This window comes from Aulostomus chinensis, chromosome 2 (assembly GCF_037954235.1).
Source record: "Aulostomus chinensis isolate RoL2024-O1b breed Wild chromosome 2, RoL_Achi_v1.0, whole genome shotgun sequence".
In the NCBI taxonomy this organism is placed as follows: domain Eukaryota; kingdom Metazoa; phylum Chordata; class Actinopteri; order Syngnathiformes; family Aulostomidae; genus Aulostomus; species Aulostomus chinensis.
In genome coordinates, this window is record NC_141321.1 from 34679346 (window position 1) to 34701426 (window position 22081).

The window sequence follows — 22081 nt, forward strand, 5'->3', positions numbered from 1 at the left end:
AGGTCAGCGACTGAAACTCTGATTTTGTCAAAACCTTCTTCAGGTATGCGGTGTGAGATCCAAGTGTGTGTGTGTGTGTGTGTGTGTGTATGTGTGTGTGTGTGTGTGTGTGTGTGTGTGTGTGTCCTCAGTTTGATCATGATTACCACGGTTACGTGTTGAAAGACAAAGACAACCAGCAAGTAAGTGAGTTGGTGTGGACGCGAGGTGGGGGTTCTGGCATGTGTTGGACTCTGGAGGGGGAGGCTGGGAGCAGGTGTTTGGGTTTGAGGGCTTTTAGTGCTTTAATACTCTGAAACATGGACAGGAGGCACACAGCTGCCCCCCCCCCCCCCCCAAGAAAATATCCCAGATTCGCAGTAATAGACAGTTCTCGTGTGCTTTTATACTGCTTGATTTCTGGCACTCTAACATGGGCATCACAATGAAGATACGTCATTATTCTGTGGTATTGTCAAGTTGAGTAATGAATCCTGGGTCACGACCTGCTAATCTCAGCATCTCTGGGCCTGAGACGCCGCGCCTGAGGCCTGCTGGCGGAGGAGACCCGGCCCAGCAGTTATATTTCCTTTTAAAATTGTCTTCTTGCATTTCGCTTTCATTATCTCCCTCTTTTTTGTGGCATATTTGACATTAACAAACATCTTGATGGACAAAATGATGACTTTGTGTCCGTGTGTTTGTCCAGAGTGACGTGAGCAGCGAGATAGCGGGCGCATCGGACAACAACAGGGATCATCTCAGGTCCTTCCTGCTCACCATCACCCTGAAGGAAGGACGGAACCTGGTCATCAGGGACCGCTGTGGTGAGAACGCTCATGTGTGTGTGTATGTGTGTGTGGGGGGGGGGGTACAATCTAACTGATGTATAATCTCTAGAACTAGGAGATGCTGAGAACCAGGCTAGTTAGCTTAGCATTATGAATGATAGTGGGTGGGAAGTGTTAGCATAGCTCCATGTTTGCCTGCATTAACTTAACAAGGGATTCGAGGCATAGAAACTCCTCATGACTCCTGATTGACAGCCAGGAATGTGTGTTTGAATTCTGCAGCTGAGTCCAGCACAGGTGTGTGTGTCACCTGCAGCTCTGACAGTCGCCGCTGTCGGATTCTTTCCAGCATATTAGAACCTGTCTGAGCCGCACCCTGCACTCACACTCTGAATCTGGGATTCATGGCAGGGCTTTGTGTTTACACAACCCGTGTGTGTGTGTGTGTGTGGGGGGGGGGGGGGGGTGTGGGTGGAGATAATGCAGACAGTGAACATTGGATCAAGCAGCAGGATTATTTGGTTTCGTCACATCATGGGATGTTTCTTTTTTAAAAGCAGCAAAACCTTTTGTTCTGTTTAGTCAGATTAAACTCACATGTAGAGTTTACGTGCTGGCAGCTGGTTCGCTGTTTGACAAAATAAAATGACGAGCAGATGCGATCTGGCGAGCTGAGGCGAGAGTATTTGTGTGCGGCTCATCCTGCAGCGGGCCACTCAAAGTCCATACAAGATAAACGTGAAAACCAGTTGCATAACCAGAAGCTGCAGACAAGAGCGAGCAACCAGCAGCAAGAGGAGGGCGCAGCGCTGGTAAATGAGGTAGAGCAACCGTACAGGTCAGGAGAGGACCCAGGTCCAGTACCGGCCCAGGTCTAGCACTGGCCCAGGTCTCTTCCTGGTCGATGTCTGGGTACACAGGTGTTGCCCCGCCCGCTACACTCATTGCTCAACACGTCACAATGTAAAATACCCAGAGCCGCACAGGACGGACGCTGCCGCTCACAGCACACCTGATTGATGGGGGAGGCTCGCGTGAAGATCTGACTTCTTTGTAAAGACAGGTTGAAGAATCGCTGCCTCCTGCCTCTGTCTCCATGTCTCTGGTGCTGCTTTGCCTGCTTTTAGCTTCTTTGTTGCCTGTTTTATTTTTAACTCAAGTGCAGCCTGTGGTCTCACAGCGCTGTGAAGTCTCTCAGAGATGAAAGCCGTGATCAGAGGCCTTGGCCGCCCTCGGCTGCAGCGGTGATGTGCTGAGCATTGATCTGCAGCTCTGAGCGAGGATCCTTGAGAAGTCGCACGCCACCCTTGAGCTGGACGTTGTTACACAGCAGCTGAAACCCTTTCCAGGGTCACTAACGAGACATGGAACCCTCAGAACCAAGACAGGACATAAACCTGTACTTGCTCATTTCACTCAGGCACCAGTGACCCGTACGTGAAGTTCAAGTTGGATGGTAAAACCATCTACAAGAGCAAAGTGGTTTATAAAAACCTGAACCCCACATGGAACGAGACGGTCTCCATACCTGTGAAGGATCTGGCCCAGAGGCTCTACGTCAAGGTGGGTCTCCCTCCGTCCTCGTTGTGTGACCTCACCTTGTCTTTTCCCTCTTCACGCTTGTCTGATGTCACCTGTGGTTGTGGTGGCAGCACCGTCCACCGTCTGTGTTTGCGTCGTTCAGGTTCTCTGTCTGACCTCCGGTTTCTCCACAGGTTTACGACCGCGACCTGACGACCGATGACTTCATGGGCTCAGCCAGCGTGGAGCTGAGCGACCTGGAGATGGACCGGTGAGTAGGTCAGCGGGAGTTCTGCACCGGCCCCACCTTCATGCTGATGACGGATCTCGTTGATGTGACCGTTGCTAACGGCTAGCAATGCAAAAGTTACAAGAGTCTTTGTTGACAATGAAGCCGCACAACAAAACATTAGAAGATCGTACGTGGTTGGGACTCGATCTGGAATGTTCCACATCCCTGATGACCTGGGATCTTGATGTGGAGGTTCTGGATTTCAGGGCTCATTCCTGCGCAGATCCCGCATCTCCAGTAACTGCAGCATTAAAATCCCCACCTGGTGGCCACTTGTGTTAGACAGTAGAGGTCGAACGCCGTTTCTCTCTGTCTGTTTTTAACATGCCTCCTCCTGTAACCGTGGGCAACCACAGCAGCAGCTGAACTGCTTTGGTTCATTTCCTCTCCCTCTGCTGAGCAAAACCACACTGATGCTTCTGATCTGTTAAGAACCCGCAGCGTAGTCAGGCTTCCCCGCGGCTGCCTGTCTGTCATGGTGACTAACTGTCTGTGTCCGTGCAGGGTCCACGAGCTGTCCTTGCCTTTGGACGACCCCAACAGCCTGGAGGAGGACATGGGCGTGGTGCTGGTGGACCTGAGTCTGTCCCACAGACGTGCAGACAGCAAGCGAGGGCCTGTATGGCAAACTCCCATATGTGTCTTTGATTCACCTTGAGCAGTGGAGTCAGTGGTTCTGATCCATGACACTTGGATGCGTTCTTGGGTCCACTAGCTGTCTGTCCCGTGTGGTGTTGATGAACTCCTCTGGTTCTGTAGACGAAGAGCCAACCACTCAACACAGTCCAGTCAGCCAGCACGCGACGGCGTTCACGCTCATTCACTGCTTCTGTTCAGAGCTACACAAACACACTTTACAGTTAGCGCTGTGCTAGCAGGTTGCTAGCTGCACCTCAGAGACCAGACACATCAATGCAAGCAAGAAGCCAGGAGGCACTCACTCATTCACTCACTCACTCACTCACTCATTCACTCACTCACTCACTCACTCACACGGGAGGAGAACCACTGGCTCATCTCCTCCATCCTCCAGTGTTACGCTGGTACCTGTTTACGCTCTGTTGGTTCATTTTCATCCTTGAGCCCGACTCTTACTGAGTTTGTAGCTGTTTTATTAGCATTTTAAATTTCAGGGACTTGTAATGAACAGCTGGACTAACGAAGACTTCCCTATTTAAACCAGTCAGACGACGTTTGGATGTAGTGGCTCTCTGTCAGGTTTCAGGTGTCAGTACCATTGAGGTTCAGGTCTCGCTGCTGTAATGTGAGACAAAACTGCACTGCGTTCCTGTCTGTTTGCTCTCTTAGCATGTACCTACTTTACTGACAGTCAGAGACGCTGGCGATGATCTCTGGCGTGTTGCTCTCTGGGTTACAGTTGTTGTCTTGGTGCTGCATGGCCATGAATATGGTGGGATAAAGAGCTGTCAGTCTGAGTTTGACCAGGATGAAGGCTCAGTCTCTGTGTTCTCTTGTTCCGTCTGCGTTCTACTAACCACAGTGTCCTTTGTGTTTGGCGCCTAATACGCATGGTCCGACCTGCAGCGGTGGCCCCAAGCAAGAAAACGAAGTGTTAGGGTAAGAAACTCCACACCTGGACCTCAGTACATTCAGCGCAAAAACTCACGAGGTAGAAAGTGCTGATCTCCAGAATGATTCCTCAGTCAGCTTAACGTGTCTGAGCTGCAGCCACCAGAGGGCAGAGTCACTAAAGAATAGTGAAGTATAAACTGTGTATTTGCTGTTTAGCAGTAGACCTCTCGATTCTGATGTTCAACACGCTGCTCATTTTTGTCAGGTGCCAGAACTACAATCAGTGGAGTAGATGCAACACAGTGCTTTTACAGGGCTTCCGTGTGTGTGTGTGTGAGTGTGTGTGCACGCGTCTCTTCTGATGTGTTGCATGCGCGTCTTTACTTTAAATCCAAACTTCCAGTTTTAGACATTTTGACAATTTGACTCCACCTTCAGGGATCCAGGTGATCTGGTGATCCAATCACGAGTGAGCAGCTCTGAGAACTTGGTATCAAAACATTCCAGTGACTTGCGATTGGCGCTCAGGTCTCCACTCTCCTGCTCAGCCAGGCTGGTTCACACGCTGTCAGGCGAGCACAACAATCATCTTCCACTTCACAGTGGAACACTCTAGAGGAGTCCACGTGTGATCGGATCACTCAGGACTCTGCTCCCACCGGGTCTGACCCGGGCCTATGCGTGTTTGCATGTTGGCATGTTTGCATGTACTCCTGCTACTTCAGATACAGATACAGATACTTCAGTAGGGAATCAGACTGTGCCGCAGCAGCATCTTCACGGTTATTGGCTGAATCTGGGTTTAGTTCAGCTGAGCTGGGCCGCCCGGCTCTGAATACGAGTCCTGGTGGAAATGGAAGTGAGAACCTGCTGCTCAGCTTTACTAAGCCTCCATGACACCTGACAACAGTCAAAGTCTCACTCAGCTGGAATCTGAGGTTCAGTTTTATATACTTCAGGGAACCGTTGTTGATTGTATCTGCTGGGTGAGTTTGACGTGCTCAAGAGAAAATGTGTTCTTGGTCGTGAGTGAGACACCCTGATGGCTGTCCTGTCCTGCAGTCGGGGGGCTCTGCTCAGGGCTTCCGTCTGTCCGAGAGCCTGAGGAAGAGTCAGCTGTGGAGCTCCGTGGTGTCTGTGACGCTGGTGGAAGGTCAGGAGATGCCGCTGGACAATCCTGCTGGTCAGATCTTCGTCCGCTTCAGGCTGGGAGAGCAGAGATACAAAAGCAAGGTGCTGGACCGCCACTTCCTCGCCGCTCTCTAACGTTTCACCCCTTCATGTCAGTGTTGTTTTTGGCAGGCATTTTAGATTTAGTCTCAGTCTCAGTCTTTGGACTAAATGCTTCTTAGTTCTAGTCCCATGTTCGTCATTTCTACCCTTGATAGTTTTAGTCGACCAAAACTCAAAGGTTTCAGTCAAATATCAAAGATCCTCTCAATAAAGATGTGTGTGTGCTGAAGAGGCCACTCCAGTGTTAGAATGAAGCACTGAACTGATCCACCTTCAAAGGGGAGTTTCCCCTCTTTTTCTCTCTCTACCTTTTACTTTTATTATTTTGTTGCAGAAGCAGACAACACACTGGCCCACAAGAGGAGTATTGTATCACAATAAAACAGGATAAACAAAATAAAAGCACACTTGACTTCCATGTGAACGACCTCATGTCCTCCATGTTGGCTTCAGCTGCTGTTGTTGGTTAAAGCTTCCAGGTGTGTTGCTTAGACAGGGAACAGCAGCAGGTCTGAGGACTCCCGTGTTTCCCAGTCCCACAAACACGGGTCAAAGCACTCCACCTGCCCCCCGTCCACAAATGGACAGGGTTTTATTCATAACATGCTAGATTAATAGAAGGCTGCTTTAAACCAGCAAACATTAGCGGCCCTGGCAGCCCCGTTCATTCTAGCTTTAGCATGTAGCACTAGGAAGCGCTCTCTGCTCCACGTGGAGGTGGAGCCACCATCACCACCACCACCACCAAACTTTAGGCTTCATTCAAACAGAAACTGCATCTCAGGGCGAGCCTCACAGACTAAAGCTACGCTTCAATCATCCCTCTGTTCACCACCCGACACCGCTGCTGCTGCCGTGGTGAGAGTCTCGTCCTCTGCAGACAGGCCCAGACTGTGTGTGTGTGTGTGTGTGTGTGTGCGTGCGTGCATGCGTGCGTGTGTGTGTGTGTGTGTGCGTGCGCGCGTGCGTGCGGCTTTTAGTGGGTGTGCACTGATGATGGAGGCGTGGCCAGTAGGACCAACAATGGTCCAACAATGCTGATGTTGGAGCTCTTGATGGACATTGCACGCTTGTTATACTTGGTGGAAAAAACCCTGCATGTTTTGAAACTTTGATGGTCCACCAACTAACAATTTAGTCTGGTCTCGTTCTCGTCAGACGAAAATGAATACACTTTGGTCACATTTTAGTCTTCACAGGGCGATGGTGACGTCCGTCTTAGTCTCATTTTCGTCATGGAAAAAAGGGTCTGACGTCATCGTTGTCGTTTTCGTCACGCTGGATGAAAACGACACTGCTTCATATTCATCCTCTCCTGTCCCAGCCTCCATCCCTCTTTTGTTATTAATATTTAATCTAAAATGGTATTTTGACACTCCGATAACTTAACAAATATTTTGCCTTCCTCTGACTTGACCGTGGTAGTAATTCATCTTGTGATTGATTTTGATCGGTCCGACTCCACCAGACGTTCATGGAGGAGCGTCGCTGGAATCCTGACTGCCAGCATTAAAAGTGCAGCGCGGGGTTTCTCCTGGTTCATGTTGTGTTCTGTTACAGAACCACTGCAAAGTGTCGAACCCTCAGTGGAGAGAGAGGTTCACCTTCAACCAGTTCCTGGACAGTCCTAGCATCCTAGAGGCCGAGGTCTGGTCCAAAGAAGGAAGGAGGACGGAGGAGTGTTTGGGAACGTGAGTCTCCCGTCAGACGTTCACCGCTGGGCTTTCGTATTGAACTGATTTAAGACCAGCGTGAAACACGCTGTTTGTCTCCTGGAGTGGAAGAGACGGGATCATCCCTGAATGTGCAGGGAACGTCAAGCTTAAGATGAGATGAGATTAAGGGCTGGTGATCCCTCAGCTCGGGTGGGAGCAGCTCAGATTGACAGCTGGGAAGGAAAGTGACAGATAGAAGTGGAAATAAATCCCAAGAACCACAGAGGAATATTTGAATGAAAGCACTGCTTTCAGAACCTGGTAAAGAAAAGTAACAAAGCAAGAGAGTGTGACTGAGCGTTCGCACGCTCTTTACATCACGCCAGCACGTTACAGTCATGGGCATGGCGACAGCACAACCCGCGTCAATAACCCTGCAACGTGTGTGTGTGTGTGTGTGTGTGTGTGTGTGTGTGCGTGTAGGTGTGAGGTGGACCTGTCCATGGTGCCATTGAATAAAAGGCAGCTGTTCACATACACTCTGGACCAGGGCCGAGGACGCCTCATCTTCCTCACCACGATCACCACCTGCAGCGGCGTCTCCATCTCCGACGTCTGCGCCGCACCGCTTGACGAACCTGGTGAACGAGTGGCCCAGCTGGAGAACTACGTCAGTACCTGCACCTCCGTGATCCTCGTGTCTGTGCTTCACCACATGGACGTTCTTTTTGACGCTGCCACAGAAACGCCTTCCTCTTCCTCCTCTTCCTCTTCCTCTCCCTCTGCTTCCTCTTCCTCCTCCCATCCAAGGAAAGATCCTCTCACACTGAACCAGTCAGATGCCAAACCTCCTAAACTAGAATTGCGGCTGACAGTCCTGATGGTGGCGCTACAGCCACCGTCTGGAATCAAACCCTGGGAAGATGATGGACCCGTAAACAGCTGCTGACAACTCTCACAGATTGGAACTCAACATTTGTCATTTCGTGGTGGATGAAATGTGGAAAGTTTCAGAATTTTCTCCTTGACGTTACATAGACAATCATTTTTTACTCTGATGATTTTTTTTCACGGCTAAAATAACAAACACATGACCGGAGTCTGACGGATCGAGTGTGGATCTGGGATCCAGACCCTCTTTCTTTCGATGCTGCTCGCACAAACATTCAGGTTTTGGTTCAACCAATTTTTTCTTTACCCAACAAATCAAACCAATCTTTTCCTGGAGGAAAAAAAAAGAGTTTGAGTGCTGACAAACGCTGCAGCTCACATGTGAGGTCGATGCAGTTTGGTGCTGAACGTCCGTCTGACACGTCTGATATTCTATCTGATCATCAAACTCCTCATCACATCAGCGCTGAGCTGTTTGTGCTGTTTGCTGACAGACCACTAGGTGGCAGTGTCAGCCTGAAAACCCTCTGCTTCATCAGTGAGAACATTTCACAATGAGAGGAAACGCCAACACTAGAGATTCAGATACGATCGACTTCTTCAGAAGCATCGCGCAGGAAAAACACGTTTGTTTGTTGGCTGATTCATCTCATCACCGTCATGTCAGCGTTCAGAAAGCGGCAGGTACAAAAACAAAGACCAGGAAAAGTACCTGTTAGGTTTCGTGGTTCTGACTTTATTTTCCTGGACTGAACTGACGGGGGAGGGAGATGAAGGCCAACGAGCTCTCTGAACGCTGACTAATGAAAGTGCTTCCTGTTCCATCAGAGTCTGAAAAGCTCCCTGAAGAACCTCTACGATGTCGGGTTCCTTCAGGTCAAAGTTCTCAGGGCTGCAGATCTACTGGCTGCTGATTTAAACGGTACCCATGCGTCATGTTGTTTTGATGTTGTGAAGCAGAGCATCTTGGGAAGTGAACTTATTTTGTGTTGTGTTCTGCAGGAAAGAGCGACCCGTTCTGTGTGTTGGAGCTGGGGAACGACCGGCTGCAGACGCACACCGTCTACAAGAGCCTGAACGCAGAGTGGAACAAAGTCCTCACACTGTCAGTTCCAGTGTGACTGTAGACGAGAACGTCACCCTGAGACCCATCTAGCTGTTAACACGATATGAAGTGTGTTAATGTGTGTCGGCAAATCAGGACATGACTCTGTTGCTGTGCCTGCTCGTGTGTCCGCAGGCCTGTCAGAGACATTCATGATGTTCTGGTGGTGACCATCTTTGATGAGGACGGAGACAAGGCGCCAGACTTCCTGGGAAAAGTTGCCATTCCGCTGCTCTCGGTACGGACTACCTCCAAGAGTTCCTCGTGCAGACTGATCTATTTACACCCTGCGTCTAAATTAAAGTGAAGAGGGCGAGAACACAGCAGTGGCTAAGATGTAATCGGGCGTGACTGATGGTCAGGTTCCTGGCTGGGTTCAGCACCTGATGCCCTTTCTGTCCCACAGATCCGCAGGGGACAACAGATCAGCCTCCCGCTGAAGAAGGAGGACCTGGGCGGCCTGTCGAAGGGGACCATCACTCTGGAGCTGGAGGTTATTTTTAACCCTGTAAGTGAAGCTCGAGCCCACGAGGACAGGATGGAGGAAAACGGGCCGGACGCTGTCTTCTTCACTGCTTTCCCTTCTGCTTTTGTAGGTCAGAGCCAGTATAAGAACCTTTCAACCCAGAGAGAGACGCTTCATGGAGGATAATCCCAAGTTTTCTAAAAAGGTGTGACGCGGTTTTTATTAATTCACTGTGTAGCCGGGGTTTGGGAGTTTCTGGTCTGTCTTTACTGAGCAACACAACGTAGTGAATCACTGCTTTCTGCACAGAACGTTGAAACTGCAACAAATGGATGCTTCAAGTCTGGTCAACTAGGAATATGTAGTTAAAATATTTGAATGAAATCATAGATTTCTGCCACCTTGAATGTTGACTCATGAGCAGGACGAGACGCCACACAACTGAAGACCTTCTTTCAGCTCTTTCCAGTGAGTAGCGTCGGGGAACAGTAATCTATTACTTTCAGGTAGTAACTGATTAATATACAGTGTTTCTGATGTCGTTCCAGTAATGTTAACACTGTTATTGTGTCCAGTAACGCTGGAGACCTCCTGTTGGCGATGGTAGTTTTTTCAGTGATGTAATCGCTGATGTCGTGAGTGTGAGGCTGCAGGCGGCTGAGCGCTGCTGTGTTCTCAGGTTCTCCAGAGTGCAGATCTTCTCTCAGCAGCTCTAGAACCCAGCCAGGACTTTCAGGAGGTTCTGACCCATAACTCATCATCATGCTGAGCCTCTTCAGTGACTGAATCAGGTTCAGCGCTGGTTTACTGCTCCGTTTGTTACTACCGCCATACTGTGTCATGTGACCCTGACGACCAGTCCGAGCCTTTACAGGAAGTAGGTGTAGGTGTAAGGTTGTTGCTAAAGTGAAAGTTTCCACAAGCAGAAATATTAACCCTGAGTGTTGTCATAGATGCATTAATACAACGTGTATCTGCACACAGGATGAGGATGATCCGGGTGACAAAACTGGCCAATAGAAACGTCTTTTGATTTTAGCTCCGCCCATGAGGCCCTGCAACAAAAGTTTACCAGAAACAGTAATGGCACAGCAGCTTGAGCCACGTGTCAACATCGCTCGTGGCTGATGACCTGCTGACATGAGGTTTATAGATTCGAGCTGACTGGAGCCTTTTTCACCTCATCAGCTGACCTGCGGCGCAGGTTCGTCTCCGTAAACTGAGGATTCAAAGTTACGTTTCTACGACTGAGGAGAGTCAAAGTAATTCAGCTGATTAATTGACAAAACTATTGGCAGACTCCTGATCTTGAGCACGAGGCTTTGCTGCCCTGAACTCCCTAACATTGACCAAGAATCTGTCAGTAAAGGGGTCAAGGGTCAGAGGTCAGTGCACACTGACAATGTTCCTGCGAAGCTTGAATAACTGACATTTCAAAGGTGAGTGTGAAGGAGGAGAGATAGAAGACGGCGTTCCGAAGAACGTTATCAAGCACTGGAGCGGGGGTGGGAGGAACACGTGGCCTCGCCTCCTGTGCTTCCTCTAAAAAGCAGAAGCTGCCCGCTGCTTCGCCTCAGCCAGTTGAATTGAGCTTTAATTGACCCCGACTGTGACGGGGCTCTTGTCCACTGTTCTGCTACATTAGTTTGAGATACAGTGTGTAAGACAGGGTGCGAGACAGGGTGCCTGACTGTCTGTACTTCCCACAAAGACTCATTGTTGGAAGACAATACCTTGCTCACCAACGCCAAAATTGGCTTACCCACTGGGGACCTGCGTGGTGACGGGCGGCTTTTTTTCCCTCTTGTTTTCATGTTGAAAGTCTCGGTTGACAAAATCAGGTCAGATTTCTGACATTTTTTTGCCTCCTGACCACAGCAGCTGAAGCAACCCCAAACATGCCGGCGCAGCGGCGTCACGGCTCCACGCTCATTCCCTCGAATCCTGGTTCACCTCGCCGTTTCTAACCAGCATGGCCTTGCAGTGGAGGCCGCGGGGCTTCAGGGTTATGAGCAAATGTCTGGTTGTGATTCTTCTGATGTCAGAGGGAATGTCAATTTTGTTGTGATTCTCATTTTTATTGAAAAACCTGTTGAAGTGATAAAAGTGTGATTGTTGTGGGAACCTGTGGTAGACCACGGGCAGGCAGGACGCCGCCGCAGCGCCACCATATTTAACCTGAGATGAAATCAGCACTGCACCATCCTGGTTGGTGACATCATGGTCTCAGTCTGATCCTTCCAGCTGTTATCAGAAGCCTCATCTTTGCTCATCAGCTGTTCGTGATGGAAACAATGCGCTACATATATCATTTATAGGCTTTATTGGATTTTTGTTTTCAAATTCTCAGTGGTTTTGTCAATAAATATCACCTATCGGTAAAATTAGTTATAAAAATGCTGGCAAGAATTCCAAAATGGTGCAGCCCCGGTTGCTGAATGAGCCCTGGACCCTGGAACGCGCGTGTAAATGTTACTGATCCCGCGGATGGAGAACATACCCAACTCAGCGTGGCGTTACCAGCAAACTGTGCAGAGAATCCATCCATCATCCACCATCCATTTTCTATGGGCTGGGGGGTGGAGCCTATACCAGCTGGCATTGGGTGAGAGGCGGGATTCACCCTGGACGGGTCACCAGTCCGTCTCAGGGCCATCAGGAGCAGTCAGGGGTTCAGTATCTTGCTCAAGAACTCTTGGACACGGTCACCGGGGGAAGTGGGGATCAAACCAGCGACCCTTCGGTGCCTCTGAGCCACGCTGCCTACCACGTTACCATGAGGTTCCTACCAGTAAACAGCAGCTTGTAATTAATTAAACCTGAAAACAGCAAAACCATCATGAAGCTCTTTAATGTGTCTGCTGACAAGAACATTTGATACATGGCGTTTGGGCGAGTTCCTGCTGTGGTGATCTGTTTCCACTGTGGTGATCTCCTGTTTCTACTGTGGTGATCTGTTTCCACTGTGGTGATCTCCTGTTTCTACTGTGGTGATCTGTTTCCACTGTGGTGATCTCCTGTTTCCACTGTGGTGATCTCCTGTTTCCACTGTGGTGATCTGTTTCCACTTTGGTGATCTCCTGTTTCTACTGTGGTGATCTGTTTCCACTGTGGTGATCTGTTTCTACTGTGGTGATCCCGTTTCCACTGTGGTGATCTCCTGTTTCCACTGTGGTGATCTCCTGTTTCCACTGTGGTGATCCCCTGTTTCTACTGTGTTGATCCCCTGTTTCTACTGTGGTGATCTCCTGTTTCTACTGTGGTGATCTGTTTCCACTGTGGTGATCTCCTGTTTCCACTGTGGTGATCTCCTGTTTCCACTGTGGTGATCTGTTTCCACTTTGGTGATCTCCTGTTTCTACTGTGGTGATCTGTTTCCACTGTGGTGATCTGTTTCTACTGTGGTGATCCCGTTTCCACTGTGGTGATCTCCTGTTTCCACTGTGGTGATCTCCTGTTTCCACTGTGGTGATCCCCTGTTTCTACTGTGTTGATCCCCTGTTTCCACTGTGGTGATCTCCTGTTTCTACTGTGGTGATCTGTTTCCACTGTGGTGATCTCCTGTTTCCACTGTGGTGATCTCCTGTTTCCACTGTGGTGATCTGTTTCTACTGTGTTGATCCCCTGTTTCTACTGTGGTGATCTCCTGTTTCCACTGTGGTGATCCCCTGTTTCTACTGTGGTGATCCCCTGTTTCCACTGTGGTGATCCCCTGTTTCTACTGTGTTGATCCCCTGTTTCTACTGTGGTGATCCCCTGTTTCTACTGTGTTGATCCCCTGTTTCTACTGTGTTGATCCCCTGTTTCTTCTTTGTTGATCCCCTGTTTCCACTGTGGTGATCCCCTGTTTCCACTGTGGTGATCTGTTTCTACTGTGGTGATCCCCTGTTTCTACTGTGGTGATCCCCTGTTTCCTATGTGGTGATCCCCTGTTTCTACTGTGTTGATCCCCTGTTTCTACTGTGGTGATCTCCTGTTTCCACTGTGGTGATCCCCTGTTTCCACTGTGGTGATCTCCTGTTTCCACTGTGGTGATCCCCTGTTTCTACTGTGGTGATCTCCTGTTTCCACTGTGGTGATCCCCTGTTTCCACTGTGTTGATCCCCTGTTTCTACTGTGTTGATCCCCTGTTTCTACTGTGGTGATCCCCTGTTTCTTCTTTGTTGATCCCCTGTTTCCACTGTGGTGATCCCCTGTTTCCACTGTGGTGATCCCCTGTTTCTACTGTGGTGATCCCCTGTTTCTACTGTGTTGATCCCGTTTCCACAGTGGTGATCCCCTGTTTCTACTGTGTTGATCCCCCGTTTCTACTGTGTTGATCCCCTGTTTCCTATGTGTTGATCCCCTGTTTCCACTGTGGTGATCCCCTGTTTCCACTGTGGTGATCCCCTGTTTCTACTGTGTTGATCCCCTGTTTCTACTGTGGTGATCCCCTGTTTCTACTGTGGTGATCCCCTGTTTCTACTGTGGTGATCCCCTGTTTCTTCTTTGTTGATCCCCTGTTTCCACTGTGGTGATCTCCTGTTTCCACTGTGGTGATCCCCTGATTCTACTGTGTTGATCCCCTGTTTCTACTGTGTTGATCCCCTGTTTCTTCTTTGTTGATCCCCTGTTTCCACTGTGGTGATCTCCTGTTTCCACTGTGGTGATCCCCTGATTCTACTGTGTTGATCCCGTTTCTACTGTGTTGATCCCCTGTTTCTACTGTGGCGATCCCCTGTTTCTACTGTGGTGATCTCCTGTTTCCACTGTGGTGATCCCCTGTTTCTACTGTGTTGATCCCCTGTTTCTTCTTTGTTGATCCCCTGTTTCCACTGTGGTGATCCCCTGTTTCCACTGTGGTGATCTGTTTCTACTGTGGTGATCCCCTGTTTCTACTGTGTTGATCGCCTCTTTCTACTGTGTGGGTTGCAGGCTCTGTCCAGGAACGTGCTGCGGGTCCAGACTCTGTACCGAGCCATCATGTCCACTCTGCAGTTCATCAAAAGCTGCTTCCAGTGGGAGAGCGTTCAGAGGAGCCTGCTAGCCTTCCTGGTAAACTAGTTATCAACACTCCATCTGCATATCTCTCTGTTTTCCCTTCGAGCTGCGGAAGACGACCGCCGTCTGGCCAACCCCTGTGTGAACTCTCCCAGCGAGAATCTTAATCAACACTCTGTTGGGCTCAGCAGAAATGCAAGGGTCGGTCCGGCTCTGTGTCGGAGCGAACGTTTCAGTGTTGTGTGCTTCTCGTGAATGTCGGGTCAAGCCTCAGCTGGAGAGAGTGGGGTCCCAGGGGAGTGGACGCAGTCTATTTTTGTTCTGCTTCCCTGACAACTCATTAACCCTCCATCCGATCCGTGCTTGGTTTGATTTAGATTCCTTTATGCACACAGAAGTCCAATTAAAACACTCCTCATAGATAAGGCCGACTGGCCGTCCTGCCGTTGTTGAGCACAAGTGGTCAGCGTGTCTGAGGACAGGCAGGGACGGTAGCCCCGCCTCTCCCGTCTCTAACTGCTAAATAAAGTTTGGACATTATTGCCTCACATATCTGCTTCGATCGAAATGGAGTCCAGAGAGATGTGGATGCACACCGTCAAGGTCATAGAAAGTTCTTTTTGCTGTGGCGATCGGCGTCCTGTAGATGGCACTAAAGTCTCTGCATCACGAGTGATTTCTGGTTAGAAGATAATTCACACCAGCCAGTAAAAGCTCAGTTTGCTCAGTCTGCTGTGACAAATGGGAGCTCCAGCACAACAGCGCCTCACCTCTGAGTCAACAGTTCACGCTTTGAAAGTCCGAATACTTGAATGTAGAAACGGCGGCGGGCAGAAAGGTGGCAAGAAATATTCAACCGTTTTAAACGTCCAATCAAAAGTGTCTCAGCACAAATCAGCCACCCAGAGAGGAGAGTGATGTTCACCTGTTTCCTGTTTGAGAGGGGTTTTCTCTTTAGGGTTAATCAGTAAGGAGGATATTGTTGTTTTGCCGGACAGCTCACACACACACACACACACACACACACACACACACACACACACACACACACAGCCGTCATCCCAGCATTTGAAAGACAGCACCGTCTATACTCATGTTTTCACACTCGTGCTCTCCCGCCTCTTCAAGCCTCAGTCAGACGACATGCCGGTTCGCTGCAGCCATCACAGCCATGAATCATATCTGCACTCTTCGTCACAGGATGCTGTCATCAACCACATTTTTACCAGACACTCCAGTACAGGGCGCGAAATCAGTGCAGCGAGGAGCTCCGGCGTTCCCGCCGTGTACTGATACGATGCACATCGCCATACTTTCCATTATTTAGTGGCTGTGGCTGTGGCCCAGCGTCTGGGTGGTGTGATGTGTACGTCACGTTATCTGAGCTGTACTGGCCGATACTGCATGTATACATTGATGCAGAGTTCTCCTGATATTTTGCTGTATTGATTTGTGATTTGCTGCTTAACGACCAACAAAAGGTGGCAGAGGTTTTCAGCTCCAGCGCCCACGAGGCTGATATTTTGTTGGTGAGTGCCGGCCAGTATTTGTGTAGCCGTACTCTATGGTTGTCAGTAAAACAGTGACGGCTTAAACCAGTGCTCTTGGTGTTTTGTGCTCTTGGATTAGCGCCGTGCCGTGCAAACTCTTCCTCCAGTATTAGTTTGGAAATCCTGCCGCTTCCGGAGAGTGAGCCTCCCTCCAGTTCGGTAGCTCTGCTGACATCAGGCCGCCCCTCAGCCTTCGCCCTCCCTGATCTGGATTGTGTTTCCTCAGGACGGAGACTGTATCATACCTCTCTGGATGAAATGGGCTGCAATTATGACAGTCTTTATGGGCTCAGGATCGGTTTCCACCGGAGCGTGACTTCCCCGCGTCACGGCTCTCGCAGTCATGACAAAGTCCTCACTAATAAAACACAACCCTTCGCTCAGGACTGGGCTTCGTTCCCCTCCCACGCCCTGGTTTGGTTATGATAACACAGATAAGAGCGTGCTTGGCTTTTTGCACATAAAAGTGGGTGGCGGCAGTGGGGGGGGGGTCCCTTTTTTTATGTCAGTTGGTGGCTCAGAGGAGAATGATGTCTTCACCAGATGTTCACTTCTATTTTTATTAGCATATAAAAACCTGTAAACTGCTCCCCATGCCGTTTGGCTGGCAGCCATCTTGGCCGGCGCTGCCACTCTGACAGGATTATTTTATAGCTCCACTTAGCCAAGCGGTCGCAGCAGCACGAGCCGTATTTCTTTGTCCTCTCATCACACAAACCAGCATGGATGTTAAAGACCCTCCGTCACACAGGCTCAGCCCGGCGGCGAAGGTTTGCTGTCACAGGATGGGACGACGCAGATGTGTGGGGATAATATCGATGCAGGTCATGGCGGTAGAAGTGTCGTTCCCTCACGCCTCAAATATTTACCCAAAAGTTCCGAATCATTTAGCTTTTCAAAATAACTTCAGGACTTTTCCAAAAAGTCCCCTGAATCCAGGGGAAGACACGGTGAGAAGGAGCAGGAGGAGTGAGAGGGGACAAAGAAGACACGGATATTAAACTTCCGTAAACGGGATCATGACACAAACACAGCAACAGGAAAATTCCCAGAAGGCAACATGACCTCTGACCTTCATCACTGAACAGTGTGTGGGAATGTTCCCTCTTTAAGAAATGAAGGAGCTAAAGAGAAAGTGAGGGAAGGAATGAAGTAAGTAGAGGCGACGAGGCCCGCGGCTGCCTGGCGGTGGGGAATCACGTTATCAGCCGCGACGTTCCCACCACCCCAGACAGGATCAGCTGCAGAGACGAGGAACGGATGCGTGATGGCGGAGAGGAGGGAGAGACGAGAAGTACACATGTAGAGGAACACGGATCAGAGCAGATGGAGGAGAGGATATTTGCAGTTTTTGCAGCTTCATCTGCAGATGGAGCTCCATCTTGTCTTCCTGTCTAACTTCTCTGGTTCTCTGACCTGCAGGTCTTCGTTGTGGTGGTCTGGTACTGGGAATTCTACATGCTGCCCCTCTTCCTGGTCCTGCTCATCTCATGGAACTACCTTCAGGTCCGCTCGGGTCGGGTCAGTCAGGATCTGGTGGGTCTAGAGCAGCGATTATTTTCTTATTAATCCTTTTATCTATAAACTCTCAAGAAAAAATGAATCATTATTATTTTTCATGGCCAAATTAAAAATTTTAAACCGTCACAAAAAAACAGTAAACCGTAATATTTCAGAGTTCAGGAACCTGAAAGTGATGAACAAATTAGTAAAATAGTTTCCAATTAATTTTCATTTGGTTGCAGCTTGACGGGCAAACATGGCGTTTATGTTCAAGTTTATGCCTCAGAAAATGAGATTTATTCTATAAGAATGATTCCATCAGCATCTGAAGAGCCTTCGCCCCTCGATGCTGAGGTTCCACTGAGACATGAACCTCATTCAGTGATTGATGTCATTTCAAAAGCATGATGCAAGCAACTGTAGTCAATAAAGTTGATACAGAGCTCCAGAGAACATCAGCTTCTTGACAGCCAGCCGGACGAGGAGTTTATCCTCAACTCGACTCTAATTCTGTTTCTCAGGACAACATGGATGTGGGGAACGAGGACGACGAGGACGAGAAGGTAGCGTCCCTCTGCTTCTGTTCAGGGTGAAAGTGGCTTCAAAGTCTTGTACGCGTGCGTTTAAAAAAAAAAAAGCGTCGCCGCCGACAAAGTTTTACGGTTTTTAGTCAGTTTTGGGTGATTTTTACTACAGTTTTCAGGTGTCTGTTCCCCACACAACTGCAGCCCCCATAGCCCCGCCCTTCCCACGCGACCCCTGGAAATGCTTTGAAAACTGCTTTGAACAGTCACTGCCCTCTACAGCGCTGACAACAGGGAGCAGGCAGACATGGAGACACAGATCATCACCGTCACTCAGTGGTTTCTTCTTCTTGTAGGTTGGCAGACTCCTCAGAGACAGTCTGTCCCTGAACTCACGCTCATCAAGGAGTGAAACCGCCTGCAGGCGTCGTTTTCTTTATTTAATATGGGACTTTGACAGCTCCTTCTCCTCCTTTTTTTAACGGAACTCCGTTCCGGCTCACTTTCACCCCTGCTTCTGTTGTCACCTCAGATCAGCCGTTCGGCGTCGCTCGCTACTAAACCTCGTGTTCCTCTGTGGACTTGTGTTTGCCCAGAGACATGTCCTCCTGATAGAGACCTCAGCAGCCGTTTCCCCGTGTCACCACAGATTCATATTCTAATAAAGGAGCGGGGAAAGTGTTCTGCTGCTTTTGGGAAAGTCCCCAACATGAACACGCCTCCTAACACCATCAGTGTGGCGTGATGGCGGCACCTAGATGTGCCTCTTAAGGTCCACGCCACCGAGCTTTCAGGGTGTGAAGCGTCTTCAGAATGACAGCAGCTTATTGAGGACGTTGTGAGTGGAACGGAGCTCTCAGACTGGTTGGGATCGACCTCAGATGACCTGGACCAGTCTGGCCCCGCGACTCCACTGACCCCCCACCCCCTGGCCCGCCCCCGGCCCACAGACCACATCTTTAGCCTCTTTTGTTCTGGCTGTGTTTGATGTGGACGTGTGGATGCGTCTCCGGCTAAGCCCCTGGCGGTTGCTCCGGGGGCGGCGGCTGCGTGGAGTCCTCTTGGTGAGCCAGGATTCACGCCTGAGGCTGACGAGGCAGACAAATCTAGTCAGATCAGTGGTCATCGCCATGAATTAACCTGACAACTCTGAAAGGGTTCGTTTTCGTCAGCTCCCATGTTTTTGGGGTGCGACTCAAAACACTAGAAACTGAAATGTTTTTATTCAAAAATCCCCTGAATGTTGTCTCTGACCTCCAGGGACAATTTGTGATAAATGAGAGAAACAAGGTTTTTTATGAAAACATTTCTGTTTAACAAAGTGAATTTAAGATCTGTTGATTCCATATATGGGCAGGAAGACACAGCTGAGGAAGTGAAGGCTGAAGAAGACTTGACCTGAACAAACAGAACCAACAACTTCAACATCCACCCTGCCTCTTTTACTCCGTTTCATTTGGTTTTTCGCGTTTAGATTTGCTGCTCAGATGTTCAGTGACTGCAGCTCATTTATTTCATTTGTTTATTAGAACGTTGCTGAAGCCCAAGATGTCGTCCTAAAACGCCACAATGAACTCTGTTCCTGTCATAGATGACAAAGACACCGGCAAACCTTCACATTTTAGAAGGGCTTTTGTAATTATAAAATGTTAAAAGGGTGATGATTTCTGATATTTTCTTTATAGAAAAGGGCCTCCCGATTAACCCTTTATCAAAGTAAATCCACTTTGGGATTCATTTATTTTTCTTACTCTTTTTTTACCTCCTCACATTTTACAACAAAGCAAATCAGGAAAAATCAATGAAAGCCGAGGTTTGTGGTTTTCCTTCTGGTGACTCTGAATGTGTGAGCTGCAGGAGTCGGAGCGGAAAGGCCTGATGGAGAAAATCCACATGGTCCAGGACACCATCGTCACCCTCCAGACGCTGCTGGACGAGATGGCCTGCTTCGGGGAGAGGATTAAAAAGTAAGACGTCCCCTGAACGCCGGGCTGGAGAGTGAAACGTGCTCTGGTGTCAGAGGAGAGGAATGAGCCCAGTCGTTACTCTGCACATTATTTTGCTGCTCTGCATTCACATGGCGGAGGAGCAGATTCCCTTCTGAAGCGTTCCTGTGCTCCTGAGCGTGAACGTTGCTGACGGTCGTCTCCATGTTTCAGCACCTTCAACTGGTCCGTGCCCTTCCTGTCCACGCTGGCCATCCTGGTCTTTGTCATTGCAACCATCCTCACATACTTCATTCCTGTACGCTACATAGTTTTGATCTGGGGTAAGTTGATGAGCCCCCCCCCCCCCCCCCCCCCCCAAGAATGATGAGAGTTGGTGTCACAGCAGCAGGAACCCAGCTCTTGTTCTAGTGTTTGCTAGCATCTCTGGGCTCTGTGTGATGAACGTCACTCTCAGTGCAACAGTTTGATGCATGCATGCGCTGCTGGGAGGAGCTTCAGCTGGCAGTCGCCCTCGGACGGCGCGAGTCTCCCCGGGAGGTTTCTGTTTGTGTGGAAACAAAAGCGCAGCCCCAGGAGGACTAGCGTTAATGACACGGTGGTGTGAATTTCTGTTTTAGGCATCAATAAATTCACCAAGAAATTACGGAACCCGCACAGCATCGACAACAATGAAGTGCTTGATTTCCTGTCGCGGGTGCCTTCAGATGTGCAGAAGGTAAGCCTCGCTGGATCAGCCAGCCAGGAAGCTCAAAATCCCAGAGCCCGCGAGCTTTGCATTTGACTCGAAAGAACTCCCAGGCATCCTCCTGTCTGTATAATTAGCTTCGTCTCTATAATTATGGAGCCCTGTGTAACTTCTGTTGTGTTCTGGTCTGTCCCTGGTGGAGGTGTGGTGGTGTTTAGTAGCTTTGCAGCACTGCCAGTTCCCAGGCTGCTGTCTCCTGCGTGAACCTGCAGCCTCCACCAATCAGGAGGCAGCAGGAGAGACCCAGGGGTTCTGAGTACCTGATCCGTTTCTTTCCTCTGAGCCTCTTCCTCCTCCTCTGCTGAGCTAACAAGCTTTTAAAATACACGTTTGCTTTCTGGCATCTTCTGAACAGCTGCATGTCGTCAAGGTCACATGACAATGAGGGGTCAGAGCGCCGCGCCGCGCCATGCCGGCCCAGTTAACTACTGACTAGTTATTCATTTGGGGGCGTGGATCAGGAGGTCGAGTAGCTGTCCAGTAGTCAAATGGTTGCTGGTTCAACCCCTGCTGCCCTCAGAGCCTGTTTCTAGGTTCCCCTGAACAAGACACTGAGCCCCCCACTGCTCCTGAGGAGTACGACGATGGCAGTATTTATATTGAATACCTGAGTAGTTTATTGAATTTCATAGTTTTCATTACGAGTATTTTGTTACATGGATGTCGTGGTACTTTTACTCTCTGAATTATCATTCTTCCTTTCCTGCAGTTTGCCTACAGAATATTCAGAACATCCAGGATCAAGTGACGCCTAAGATGGCGGCTTTATCCCCGTGAACAAGGAACTGTAGTTGATAATTAAAAACGATTCAGTCTGTAGGCTTCTCTCCTCCTCCTCCTCCTCCTCCTCCTCGTATCAGGTTCTCCTCCCTTCATCTCTTCTCTTCTCCATCTGTCCTCTCTAAAGGGTTTGACCCCATTTGTCGTCTTCTCCTCCTTCGCTTCCCTCAGGCCTCTGCAAGTGAATCTATCCAGTTTGTTCTGCTTCTTTTTCTGTCGCAACAGCAAAACTCATTCTGCCCCCAGCTGAACGCGCTCCAGCCTGACTGACTGCTCCCTGCTCCATCCAGGTCCAGTACGAGATGAGGGGCTGCAGGAAGAAGAAGCTCTCATAGGTGGGAGGCGGACGGGTGTTGGGGACCCGATGCTGGATGACAACAGTCCCACTTTTTGTTGGTTTTGGTGCATCAAGTTGATGAAAACCTGATCCGCGGCTCAGCCCGGGTCCCAACCACCGGTAACCAAAGACTTTCCAAGCCAAGAACTCGGAGAATCAAGCAGGCGGGCGCTGAAGCTCATTTTCTAATTTGTTTTAATTTTGCGAGTGAAATATCAAACTGTTGATACTTTTATTATTTCTGAAG

General features: G+C 49.4%; 1 protein-coding gene across 4 annotated transcripts in view; it reads left to right on the top strand.

The window, feature by feature from the left end:
- mctp2b (multiple C2 domains, transmembrane 2b) overlaps positions 1 to 22081 on the top strand; it is a 28452-nt gene that overhangs the window by 5570 nt on the left and 801 nt on the right. For 3 of the 4 annotated variants that reach the window (XM_086190845.1, XM_086190854.1, XM_086190864.1), the window contains exons 3-22: positions 689 to 806; positions 2191 to 2333; positions 2486 to 2562; positions 3088 to 3202; positions 4129 to 4161; positions 5179 to 5349; positions 6910 to 7040; positions 7488 to 7674; positions 8724 to 8817; positions 8898 to 9000; positions 9136 to 9238; positions 9407 to 9508; positions 9597 to 9671; positions 14381 to 14500; positions 17419 to 17532; positions 18021 to 18062; positions 19881 to 19990; positions 20183 to 20292; positions 20590 to 20687; positions 21788 to 22081. The exon at positions 21788 to 22081 is cut by the window's right edge. In XM_086190845.1, the coding sequence (XP_086046971.1) occupies positions 689 to 806; positions 2191 to 2333; positions 2486 to 2562; positions 3088 to 3202; positions 4129 to 4161; positions 5179 to 5349; positions 6910 to 7040; positions 7488 to 7674; positions 8724 to 8817; positions 8898 to 9000; positions 9136 to 9238; positions 9407 to 9508; positions 9597 to 9671; positions 14381 to 14500; positions 17419 to 17532; positions 18021 to 18062; positions 19881 to 19990; positions 20183 to 20292; positions 20590 to 20687; positions 21788 to 21832 (2091 nt within the window). In that variant the 3' untranslated portion in view covers positions 21833 to 22081. The remainder of the gene's footprint in view (positions 1 to 688; positions 807 to 2190; positions 2334 to 2485; positions 2563 to 3087; positions 3203 to 4128; positions 4162 to 5178; positions 5350 to 6909; positions 7041 to 7487; positions 7675 to 8723; positions 8818 to 8897; positions 9001 to 9135; positions 9239 to 9406; positions 9509 to 9596; positions 9672 to 14380; positions 14501 to 17418; positions 17533 to 18020; positions 18063 to 19880; positions 19991 to 20182; positions 20293 to 20589; positions 20688 to 21787) is intronic. The other variant, XM_086190874.1, reaches the window with a different exon arrangement.